General features: G+C 39.3%; 1 protein-coding gene across 2 annotated transcripts in view; it reads right to left on the reverse strand.

Annotated features, from left to right (window-relative positions):
* The window catches only part of LOC138025963 (polycystin-1-like protein 2), a 116,003-nt gene that overhangs the window by 79,657 nt on the left and 23,846 nt on the right, over positions 1-12,500 (reverse strand). For both annotated transcript variants that reach the window (XM_068873113.1, XM_068873112.1), the window contains exons 2-4: positions 9,094-9,416; positions 8,758-8,899; positions 7,990-8,100 (exon numbers count right to left, since the gene is read on the reverse strand). In XM_068873113.1, coding sequence (XP_068729214.1) covers positions 7,990-8,100; positions 8,758-8,899; positions 9,094-9,228 — 388 coding nt within the window. In that variant the 5' untranslated portion in view covers positions 9,229-9,416. The remainder of the gene's footprint in view (positions 1-7,989; positions 8,101-8,757; positions 8,900-9,093; positions 9,417-12,500) is intronic.

The raw sequence follows: 12,500 nt of genomic DNA on the forward strand, positions 1-12,500 counted from the left end.
ACAAAAGCCTGCGGTATTTGCGACCCGCAGTTTCAGCCATTTTGAAGTGTTCGTTCGTTCCGTGTAGAGCAAAAGAGAGACTGCTTGCAGTCTAACAAAATCTCGGTTCTTTGTGTTGTTTGTCACGTGGGTTTATAGCCGGCTGTGCTCGGCCATGCTTGCTTATTTTTACTGAATTCATCATTATTGGATCTTATTGTGGAAGCTGTCCGAAATTTGCCTTCTGCATAAAGTACAAATCATCATTAGTTTAATACAGTTTAAAGTGATTACAGACTTCTAAGCTGACTGGAATAAACGAACAAGCCTTGCAAATAATAACCAACACTTAATTTTTAATCAACAACTAAAACTGCAATTACTTGCACAGTTATCGTTTTGACAACATTTTCCGTTTTGAACGGTATTCTTTACATCCTCTCTTTTCAGTTTCATTAGAACAGCAGCAAAAATTAATAAGCTAATGATTAAAAAGTTAAGCGTAGTAGTAATTTGCTCACTTGACTGCAGTTTTACAGTCAAACAAGTAAGTAAGCAAAATGCAAAGTCTTTATTTACCAAGGGTAGCACGAAATAGTATATAAATACTAATAAACTAGTGGCCTTCATTACAAGATTAAAATACAACCACACTTTTGAGTTTTCGGAACATGTTTCGATGTTTCAAACATCATCTTCAGCCATAGTGAGTGTAACATTAAAATTTTTACAAGATAATTCGTATATATATATAACTATCAATACAATGATTCTTTGTAGATTAAATGTTCGTTACAAGTACGTAAAATTCAAACGAACCAAAAATATTATAGAGAACACAACTGACATAACGGTAAAAGTTTAAAAGTGTAATGCTAAACTGACATGATCAACTTGTTTGTTGAGTTCGGGTTTCAACCGCTCAATATGGAAGCTCTCCTGGATTTTGAGTTGATAGAAAAAAGTAGCATTATCAATCATTTTGAAGCAAGAAACATCACAAGTATCGCGACAATTTTTAGAAAAACTAAGATGCTTGAAAATATGAGAATTTTTGTCCCGGAAAAGGTGCTCATTTACACGTGTGTAGAAATGCCTGTTGGTTTCACCAACGTAGCGAGCACCACAGCCCGCACAAGTAAATTTGTATACAACACGTGATTTGAGAGAATCCGGAATGAAATCCTTTGGACTAAAAATGTTGCACAGTTTGAATGGAGAAAAAATTACTTTAACATTTAAATCCTTGCAATACTTGTTGATAAAAGATGAAATTTTCTTTCTGGTATAAGATGAATAGAAACCGATGTAAGGTAGTTTGTAAAAATGGTAGTTGGATACATCATGTTTAGGGGCTTCTTTTGTAGTAACATTTCTAAGATATTAAGTTCACAATGGAAACAGAAACAGATGGCAAATTGCCTTTCTTAGATGTATTATTATCCAAGCAGAGATCAAGTGACAATGAATGTTCTTGTATCACTTCTGTTTTTCGAAAAAAGACCTACACTGGTCAACTTACAAATTATTTCAGTTTTACTCCCTTTCAGAACAAATTAGGGTTAATTAAAACTCTCATCGACAGGGCATATAAAATTAACAACACTACTCAGGGTTTTCAAAACGATATCAATACTCTAACTACTATTTTGAAACGTAATATGTTTCCCAGTTGGCTAATTGACAAGTCCGTTCAAGGTTATCTTAGAAATGTTACTACAAAAGAAGCCCCTAAACATGATGTATCCAACTACCATTTTTACAAACTACCTTACATCGGTTTCTATTCATCTTATACCAGAAAGAAAATTTCATCTATTATCAACAAGTATTGCAAGGATTTAAATGTTAAAGTAATTTTTTCTCCATTCAAACTGTGCAACATTTTTAGTCCAAAGGATTTCATTCCGGATTCTCTCAAATCACGTGTTGTATACAAATTTACTTGTGCGGGCTGTGGTGCTCGCTACGTTGGTGAAACCAACAGGCATTTCTACACACGTGTAAATGAGCACCTTTTCCGGGACAAAAATTCTCATATTTTCAAGCATCTTAGTTTTTCTAAAAATTGTCGCGATACTTGTGATGTTTCTTGCTTCAAAATGATTGATAATGCTACTTCTTTCTATCAACTCAAAATCAAGGAGAGCTTCCATATTGAGCGGTTGAAACCCGAACTCAACAAACAAGTTGATCATGTCAGTTTAGCATTACACTTTTAAACTTTTACCGTTATGTCAGTTGTGTTCTCTATGATATTTTTAAAAATAGAAGAACCGTAGCCAGGGTAAAACATATTAAAAAATTATTATAAAAAACGTTCACTGGCTATATACAGTTAAAAGCTTTCGAGCTTTCGGCTGTCAGGCTACAGCCTTCAATGGAAATGAATGGAAAAAATGATGACAACTACAATATATACAAAAATAGGTGAGAAAAAAAGAATATAAAAACGGGAAAAAATATTTGTCAAAAAAAACTAATTGTTCTTTTTTAAAAGAATGGAGTATTGATTAGGGAGCGGCCTAGAATTGTTATCTGCATGATCTATCGAAGCGGTGTGCCAAGATTCCAGTGTCTTGCGGGTACGAGAAGAACCCTTGTCAATCACTTGGGAATTTTTAAAGTCAATAGAGTGATTTGAAGACCAAGCGTGTTTAGCGATGTTGGAGCCTCTTACGTAAGACTTCACATTCCTCATATGTTCTTTTTTTCTGGTTTCAAAGAATCTGCCAGTCTCGCCAACATAACTCCACGGGCAGTCGGCACAAGATATTTTGTAAACCACGTTAGGTTGAAGATCGATCGGAGGGCGGGACTTAGGAGAGGGAAACTCCTGTTGTAAAGTCTTGAATGGCTTGCTGACAACTCGAATATCATGTTTTCTAAGGAGAAACCAACCCACACTGATAGGTATCTAGATTTCTTCTCCCATCATGACAAACGACACAAGACCAGTACAGCTGAGACTTTGTTACATCGCGCAACTAATCTCCCGAGCACAAAACAAGGAAAAGAGAAAGAACTTATTCATGTCATCGACGCTCTACGATCTAACAATTACCCCCAAAATGTTATCGCCAACATTCTAAAGAAGAAATCTTCTACTCAGCGAACAAATCCCATCCCAACACCTGAGGAACTTGTTTGCATGTTTTTTAAATGGGTTGCACCCTCCGAATTCTCCAATTATGCAGTCCTCCCCTATATTAATGGCATTTCTCAGCCTCTAACTAGACTCCTTAGAAAACATGATATTCGAGTTGTCAGCAAGCCATTCAAGACTTTACAACAGGAGTTTCCCTCTCCTAAGTCCCGCCCTCCGATCGATCTTCAACCTAACGTGGTTTACAAAATATCTTGTGCCGACTGCCCATGGAGTTATGTTGGCGAGACTGGCAGATTCTTTGAAACCAGAAAAAGAGAACATATGAGGAATGTGAAGTCTTACGCAAGAGGCTCCAACATCGCTAAACACGCTTGGTCTTCAAATCACTCTGTTGACTTTAAAAATTCCCAAGTGATTGACAAGGGTTCTTCTTGTACCCGCAAGACACTGGAATCTTGGCACACCGCTTCGATAGATCATGCAGATAACAATTCTAGGCCGCTCCCTAATCAATACTCCATTCTTTTAAAAAAGAACAATTAGTTTTTTTTGACAAATATTTTTTCCCGTTTTTATATTCTTTTTTTCTCACCTATTTTTGTATATATTGTAGTTGTCATCATTTTTTCCATTCATTTCCATTGAAGGCTGTAGCCTGACAGCCGAAAGCTCGAAAGTTTTGAACTGTATATAGCCAGTGAACGTTTTTTATAATAATTTTTTAATCTCTATAATATTGTTCGTTCGTTTGAATTTTACGTACTTGTAACGAACATTTAATCTACAAAGAATCATTGTATTGATAGTTATATATATATACGAATTATCTTGTAAAAATGTTAATGTTACACTCACTATGGCTGAAGATGATGTTTGAAACATCGAAACATGTTCCGAAAACTCAAAAGTGTGGTTGTATTTTTTAAAATATTAGTAACACTTGTGCTATCCAGACCATTTGGAAAGATTAAAATAATAATAATTAAGGCTTAAAATATAACTCTTAAAAATCTACAAAGCTATGAAGCAATTATAAGCATGCGGCACAATATTTATATTGAAAAGGATTTAGACATTGCTGATCTTTAAAAATCCTGTTCCAAAGAGAATTTTTAAAAGCCTTGAGAGTCTCTGCTTGTTTCATTTGAAGAGGTAGCTTATTCCATTCCTAGAAAGCAGTCACAGTAAACGTTCTTCCACCTTCTGTATTTCTTTTCACTCATGGAAAGGCCATGTTCAATTTAGCATATCTACTCTGCCGTGAATGAGTCTCACTGGTAAGTCAGGCTAATAAGCTTGTAAGATAACTGGGCACGCGACCTCGCAAACGCTTGTATATGATACAACACTTCGCTAGTTTAGCATTCTCAAAGAAAGGAATCCATTTAAGTTTGTTAAATAACTGAACAGAGGGTGCATAACTCTCAGCACCAAGGATGATTTTTGCTGCTCTCCTTTGTAGCTTTAAAACACCATCTACACAATGTTTATCACAGTTTGACCAGATAACACTTACGTAACCATCACTGGTCCAATAATAGCATTATAAAAAAGAACTCTATGCTTTATTTCCAGGCAATGCTTTCTCTATTTTAAAATTTTAATGCACTGGAATAGTTTCTTACATAACTTATCCACATGCCATTGAAATATCAGTTCCTTATCAATTTCCAGACCAAAGAACTTTGTTAATTGTGCGTTTTCAAGTTGCGACCGTTAACAGAAATAATAGTGTCATTAGGGATTCTGCCTGTTTGAAAGACGTTTGCCACAGTTGGTAAGAACTTTAGTTTTCTTCTCATTAAGTGGAAGCTTGTTAGCTGTAGCCCAATGAACCGTTTCTAAAACTGCTGCATTTAGGAAATTTGCAGACGATCCATATCCATCCAATTGACGGAGCAAGCCGAGCACAGCCGGCCACAAAACTACACAAACAACCGAGATTTTGTAAATTTTGCTCAAAATCGCAGGTTCGAGCTTTTCAAGCCGTTTTTAGAAGCCCTATCAGGCCAAAAAAAATTCAAAAATTGTTTACAAGTGCATTCGTTGCAGAAGTATGTACCAGACAATTCAATGCAACGTACACGTCGAGAGGTTGGATATGCGTGACGAAAAAGACAACTCGCCAATGATGCGAGCTGTTGGCTTCACAGGCGACGACGTGCGATTGTTGAAATATGTTAGGCCCTGGCCAAACTATCCAGCAAAGTTGGATTCACCATGCAACATTGTTGGATGTAAATGTTGAGGTAGTTGCAAAACACTATCCAACATTGCTTGACAAAACATTCAAGTTCAAGTTGGCGCTAAATTTATAAATATGGCACTAACACTGAAACGAAAACCGCTCGTTGCGTTTGTACTACTGGAGCTCTTTGAGGACAGAAATGGCGGATTCGAACGAGAAAAAAACCAAAATATGGTTATGAAAACGTGAAGAAAAGGGTAAGTTCACTGCAAGGTACATCTGCGTTTAGAAGATGACGAAAATGAGCACGGATCAATTTGCAGAGATTTTAAACGCTATTGAATCAGACATCTCCAAACAGAGTGACAGTGATTAAGGGGACTGAAAGTGACCCAAAGACATGGCCTTGCTTCATTCTTGCTGACCAAGGATTCTGCCTGTTGAGTTCATCAAGATCAAGGTCATCAAGCTTAAAGGTCACCCTGACCTTGGGCTTTCTTGCAAATAATGATAGAAGCCTAGGCTTGAAAATAAGATAGCGATTCGTGATTGGCTAGCAGCGGGAATTTTACTCGATTCAGGAAACAACTTTGTTGGAATAGCGGCAAAAAACTACAATATTGTTGCGTCGAGCAGAAGTTTGATTAAAAGCAAAGTCCAACACTTGATGGAGCAAAAACTGGTTGGACGAACATCATCCAACATGGGTGGCCAAACGGTCGAACAATGTTGGATCGAGCAAAGTTGGAGTGTTGAATCCATGGCCGGGGCTTTAGAATCTGTCAACGCGGCAGCGAGGCATGAAAAAAGAAAGTAAGTGGGAAACTAACCATTTTCATTAAGTAAACAAATTTCTAGTTTCTAAAGAAACTGTGGTGCTGCGTCGGTGGGAGAGTGAAACAGGAAAATTTGGAAAGCTGACGTTTCGAGCATTAGCCCTTTGTCAGAGAGAATAGAGGAACTGTGGGTGTCGTAGGTTTTTATGCGGGTGTGGAGGAGCTTTGCCATCGGTGGAAATATGGTAACATGAATTTGTGAATAAACTAATGGAATGAGAGGCGTTCATTAATTCCGTGAGGATGGAGTGTACCTAGTTGAAAGATGAATTTTTCTTCCAGCTTCTTGCGGCTTTCTGTGTTCCCGTGGTGTAAGGATAGGCCGCAAATTGTCATGTTGTGGTGGGAGTGATTCGGAATATTAAAATGGCGCGCAACTGGTTTTGATCCATCTGTGTCGTAGGTGTTCGCGAAAGCGGTCCGCCAATCTTCTCCCTGTTCCGCCTATGTAGGTTTTCTTACATAGTGTGCAGGTTATGCAATAGATGACATTTGTGGAGATGCATGTAAAGTGGTCGGTTATTTTAACGGATCGATTCGGTCGTGAGATCTCCCTCTCTCTGCTCGGCTGAGGCGCTCATGGGGGGTCCCAAAGGTGCCAGCAGTGGACCTCCATGCGCTTTCAGGCTTCGCGATCCTGCGCCAATGTTCGTATTTCGTGGGGAAGAGGAGGATTTTCTGGGTTGATTAGCTTAGCAGGATATTCATGGAATAGAACTTTACGTCCAACAGGTCTTGGTTGCCGTGTGCCGGATGGTACAGTGCGTATTTAGAAATCAGGTCCCGCTGAGGGCGCCGTAGACAATGGCCCAGGAATCTGATCTGGCGGGCTTTAACTGATTGGGAAAGGGAAAGTGTTCCCGTTCTATTATAGATCTTCTCGTTTCTAACATAATCTCTCCGAGAGACACGAAGTATGATTCTAAGGCAAGACGTTTGGAAGGAGTCAAGTTGACGACAGATGTCAGATGTTAAGCCCAAGTTTCGCGTCGTGTGCGTGTACATTTGAAGGTTCCCGGTTGGTTGTCAGACTTAAAACTTAAAATTAATCGTTTCGCTAAATTTGAGCTTAATAGTACAAACTCTTTTTCAAAACTGACGAAGGTCAGTGGTATAAACGTGGACTGCACAAAAGTTTCCCGCCAAGAAAATTCACCAGCTGCACGGACGTACGCTCGGTCAATCAAGTGACAACTAAACGAAAAAGGTTGACCATATTCTCTTAAATATGGAGCTTCGCGGTCTGGAGCCCCGCTATGAAACAAAGCACCTTAGAAAGTTTCAACCAGCTTGGCTCGTGATAGAGTTCGATTGGGTTGTTTATCAAGAAACACAAAATTCATTGCTCCAATTGTCGAAAGTATGCCGAAATAGTTTTTATATTACTCTTAAGTGTTGTTGTTGTTGTTTTTATTTGGACAAGTAGTTTTGTCCTTGGGACATTGTCCTAAGGGACAAGTTAATTAAGAAAGAAGAAAGTTTCTTGCCAAAATTTGCCAAAGTATTAATCATTATTATGCAGGCTCTAAATAATTGCATTATAATCATTACATCATAACAGAGAAGCAAAGAAAGCAATAGCAATTGTGAAATTGCTATGTATTGAGCAATTGTGCAATTGTGCAATTAAACACTGTGAAAATTCAGTTTTTCTCATATACACAGTTCAATCGGAAGAGCATGCAGTCTTGCTATCGGTCTATGTGACTAGTCAAAAAGCCTATTAGATGAAGGAAAGAACAAAGAGGAAATTAACTTCGGTCATGTGCCGTTCTATGAATTCTCAGAGGGGAATGGGCTATCAACCAAACATTCAGTAGTTAATTTCTAGATTATTCTATTCATCACTACATCAATCTTTCGAGACTTTTACTTACTTATCTCGCAGTGAGTTCCATTAAATCCATTCGTACAGTTGCACTGGTATCCTCCCGTTTTTTGCCAGCAAGTCCCATTCTGACAGGGAAAGCTTTCGCATTCATTTCCAGCTGAAATTAAAAGTCTGACAGCTCTACAGAAAGTACAAAGAGTAATTCGGTTGGAGAGACTTTTAAGGGGAATTTTGGATGCCATAGATCCTAAAGTGTATCAGAGAGAGAAGAAGTCTGCCGCCAAGAAATCAAGTTGACCATTAGTTTTTGTCACGGTATCAAGTGAAGTGAAGAAAAGTCTTTATCTTATGAGGGCTAATCATTGTGACCTTGGGGTCCTCAATCAGACCTGACCACAACACCGGGAAATCCGTTCCCTTCTCAGTTTCGGTCAGTTTAAGAGATCTTTAAACATCCCACAGAGTTTATGAGCAATGGTTGAGAGACGAGGCCTCCGGGTTTTAGTCCTTATCCGATAAGACTTGAAAGTCTACTCATTTGTGTTGGTCCGGCCGGAGTCGAACTCAAGACCTCCCGCCGATGGCAGCCCAATACTCAACCAACTGATTCACCGCCGGTTTAAAAAAAATACGAGACCATCTTTTCAGAGTAACGGGATCACGTTTTCTCAAATGATTTTATGGAATTGAAACGAAAAGTTGGTAAAATTTGTGAGAAATCACTAGCAGGCTAATGACCTACCCTCCTGCTAACCCTTGTACTTAATGCTAAAAGTGTTTGTCATTTACTTTTCAACTTTACATACATCATTACCTGCGGTGCAGCCGTAAAGCTCCATTCTGATAGCAAAGTTGTTCTTCCATTTCATGGGGATCACGTGAATAGATGTCAGCTTTACAGGCCAAGGGACATAGTGACGAACGATCGTATCGTTGTCGAAGTTGCCGTCAAATTGCTGAAAAGTCAAAGTTTGTATAATAAAAAGGGCTGCACAAATATCGAATTATCAAGAGTGAACAGAGACAGCCCAATTCATTAGTTATGAAAGAGGGTCAATACCAGTGGGCAAACGCAATGACTAGACTGTACACCCCCTTCAGTATAGCTGGATTATGCAGAAGTGAAGTCCGAACTGGTCAAAGTATTTACCTCATTATCCACTCTGTTTCTCTTCATGAAGTATTTCACGTCGGATCCAAACGAGTATGCTAACATATATCTTCGAGTCCACTCCTGTATTTTATTATCGAAATACCCTTGCGTGGCTATCCCTGTTACAATCATGACTTTCTGGAAGTGTACCGAAAGAGAAAAGCGATCTTGAAACCGCGGATTTGCTCGGTAGCCTCCAGTCCTGTTTAACCTAGCCAAAGCAGCTCCGTACAATTGAGAGTTGTTGTTGTAAACCGAGGAAGCATGTAATTGATTATCCTTAATGCGTCCATCGGCAAGTCCCAGAGGCCTGTGACAATCTGAAAAGCAGTAAGAATCAAGAGAGAATCCGTTAAACAATACTGTCTTTAATAATGAAACGGCCTTTTTAACTATATTAATTAACTATCCGAGTTATCCGTGTTCAAAAGACTATGAAACAATATGACAGCTGCCTAACTTCAGTGTCATCAAATTCCTATTAATCTTGACACATGAACCACAGATGAATAAAATAAATCTGAGATCAATTTGAAATGATTAAATTAGGTTATTGCACTACTAACAAGTAAAGATTAAGGCATTTCAGTACAATCAGTTAAGGCGAGCTATGCAGCAATGATTCCTTCATCGGGTGAGGAGGGGGGCGGGGGGGGGGAGGTGTAAATGGCAATGGGGTTTGAACCGTGTAATACCAGGGAAACTATAGAAATGTTTATCTTGAAGTCTTTTATAGGGGGATCATACATTATTCAGCACCTATAAATATCAAAATCCTGACAACAAACCCTTTGGGTAATTAATTAATTAATTAATTAATTAATTAAGTGTTTTATGCGTATATATTCTAGCAAGGGCAAACCCGAGTGACCTCTCTACTTGGTGGTTAACAGTCAAGAGTTTCAGTCGCGAGAGAGAGTTAAGATGTTGCAAGTTGTAGTAACCTGCCTCGGAACTTGTCGGAATGGTCAAAAAAGTGGCTAACCTATTCTCTTTCCCCGTACAACTCCCAACCAGGACCCTTTACGTATCTCTTTACATAGGCTGCGTCATGTCAGCATTTGAAAATGTCATTGCAGTGTTTCTTTCCTCCCTTCAGTGAGACTGTTTTGACTGAGGTTTCGAGCGAGTAAATAACACGTTTTATCCATTATATATACTCTAACATCTGTTACCCGGATGCCTTACATTACTATGATACATTTCCACTCGTAGATGATCAGAAAGAAATATGTAAATCCACTTCAGTTACATGTACAATTCACATTCGCCCAATAAGCTACCTTATGCCTTATGAAGGGTAAGTTATGGACGATCGAATTTTGCCCATTCCAAGGGAATTGCTTCTGCTTTAAACACTAGGGAATCGATGGCTACAGGCACACTTTATTCGGCTCGATAACAGCGAATCTTCCCGAAACTCAGAAAACCCAGAAAACCTCTTCCACGAGTAATGGTGTCCTAAAGCGACGGATTCGATAGAGGGGAGTGTCCCGGCCCAGTTGTGGGGTTTTCCCTCCCAGTTACACCAGACCAAAGCCGTAGAGTGGCTTGCAGTATCTCTTAGCTAGAATAAAAAAATCCGTTGAGACCTAGAGGAAAGGAATGATTTGCATAAGAGTAGAGTTGGAGGGAGGCCCACTGCGTAGTCGTGCCAGGAAACCGTCCAGAGGCTGGAAAAGGAGTGACAAACTGGCAAACTAAACTTTCGTGGCAATAACTAACCCTTAAAGTGCACCGCCAAAAGGTGTTCACTCGAGTCTTTCTTAGAAAATGCTCTACTTGACAGAGACGCATAATTCCAAGCGCCAAAGGCCGCGCGCGCGCGGAGCACCATTGTTAAGATAATATGGTAACCCATCGATGCGAGAAATCTTGGTTATATAACCACGACGTCATCAGCCGTCCGTCCGTACGTCCGTACGTCCACACCTCCATGTATGCCAATGTGACCAGTATCATGTTAATTTACAGCATACATCTTTGATATTGGACATCCATCTTTTGCTTAATTGACACCTGTCAGCACAAGGTATCTGCTGACCAGTATCACATGACCATATCGAGGGCTCAAGCCTAAGCTTACCGAGGTCAGCTGTTTTTTTTTTAACTTGACCGCTGGCCAGGTACTGGTTTTCGATTTGATTGCAGGCTCAATCTAGGTGAACTCACCTGAACATAAGCGAGGCTTCATTTTTCGCGCGCTTTCTGTGGCTCGACGCGGCTACACGGCCATACTATATATCAACGAAAGTTCTTACACAGTCAACGCCTTCCGTGTTCAGGTGAAAAACGGTTTGGAAGATGTTTTCTTTCTGCATTTTTCGCTGGTTTCAATCCAGTTGACATATCATGATATCTGTGGTTCCCCCTGGTGGCTACGCAGTTATTCAAGTCAAGCATCGGCGGGATGTAAACTTAAAGCTGAGTGTTTATTTTTACTTTGCTTAGAGCCGCTTTTTTCTCTGTATTGCAATGTTCGGCATATCTTTAGAAGCTCTGATAAGGTTACATGATGCCTGGAGGACCTATGTCTAGAACAGAAACGAAAGGACTGAGCGAAAGAGAACGACAACGAAAAAAAAGAATACCAGTAATAGCTCATACTTAGCACACAAATTCTTCCATGGGCACTAAACCGTTTGTTATTTTTACGGATGCGTTATTTAAAGTGGATGCGTATTTTTAAAAGGTGGTTTAATCGGTTCTTTCTTTTTTCAGGAATGAAAATCGAATCTTTATTGTCAACTGGAATTAAATAACAATAGACCATTTTACAGTTCTAGCTAAGTTACCTGGCCTACGAATGGAAGCGAGGCTGCCGGTGACCCTGTTTTGATACAAACCTCCGTGCTTTTGTAATGTTAATACGGACTAATTAGAATTACAACAACACAATTTCCATGATAAAAGCAGTCGGGGCTGTATAAATGCAAGGTCACCGGCAGCCTCGCAGCCATTCATAGGCTAGGTCGCAGAGCAAACAACTGTAAAATGGCCTATTATCTGTACTCTTTTGGACATAAAGGAAAAGTTGATTTGTTTGTTTGTTTGTTTTCTTCTGAAATGCGAGCGAACAAGTGCTTTTTTAATCCATTTTGCCCAACTGGTTTTCGTTGTGCCTCGATAGTAACAAGAAAATTTTGCCCCAATGTTATAAACACGTATTCGCAATGAGTGCTCGTAAAATTAGTGGGAAATCTCAGTAGCTTGTGTTTTCAGAAGTTTGTTTAAAGCACCCAAATGTTATTTAAGTGTTGGAGCAGATCGTGTTTGAAGTTCGTCCTTTCTTGGTTGCATTGCCGTAGTTTGCCGATTTTTGTACCAAGCCATCCTAGCGTGTTTCAATGAAATACATCAAAATCCGAATGATATTGTTTTCAGAGATAAAGTGGAAAAAAGTA

The sequence above is a fragment of the Montipora capricornis genome, chromosome 12, assembly GCF_036669925.1.
Source record: "Montipora capricornis isolate CH-2021 chromosome 12, ASM3666992v2, whole genome shotgun sequence".
Classification (NCBI taxonomy): domain Eukaryota; kingdom Metazoa; phylum Cnidaria; class Anthozoa; order Scleractinia; family Acroporidae; genus Montipora; species Montipora capricornis.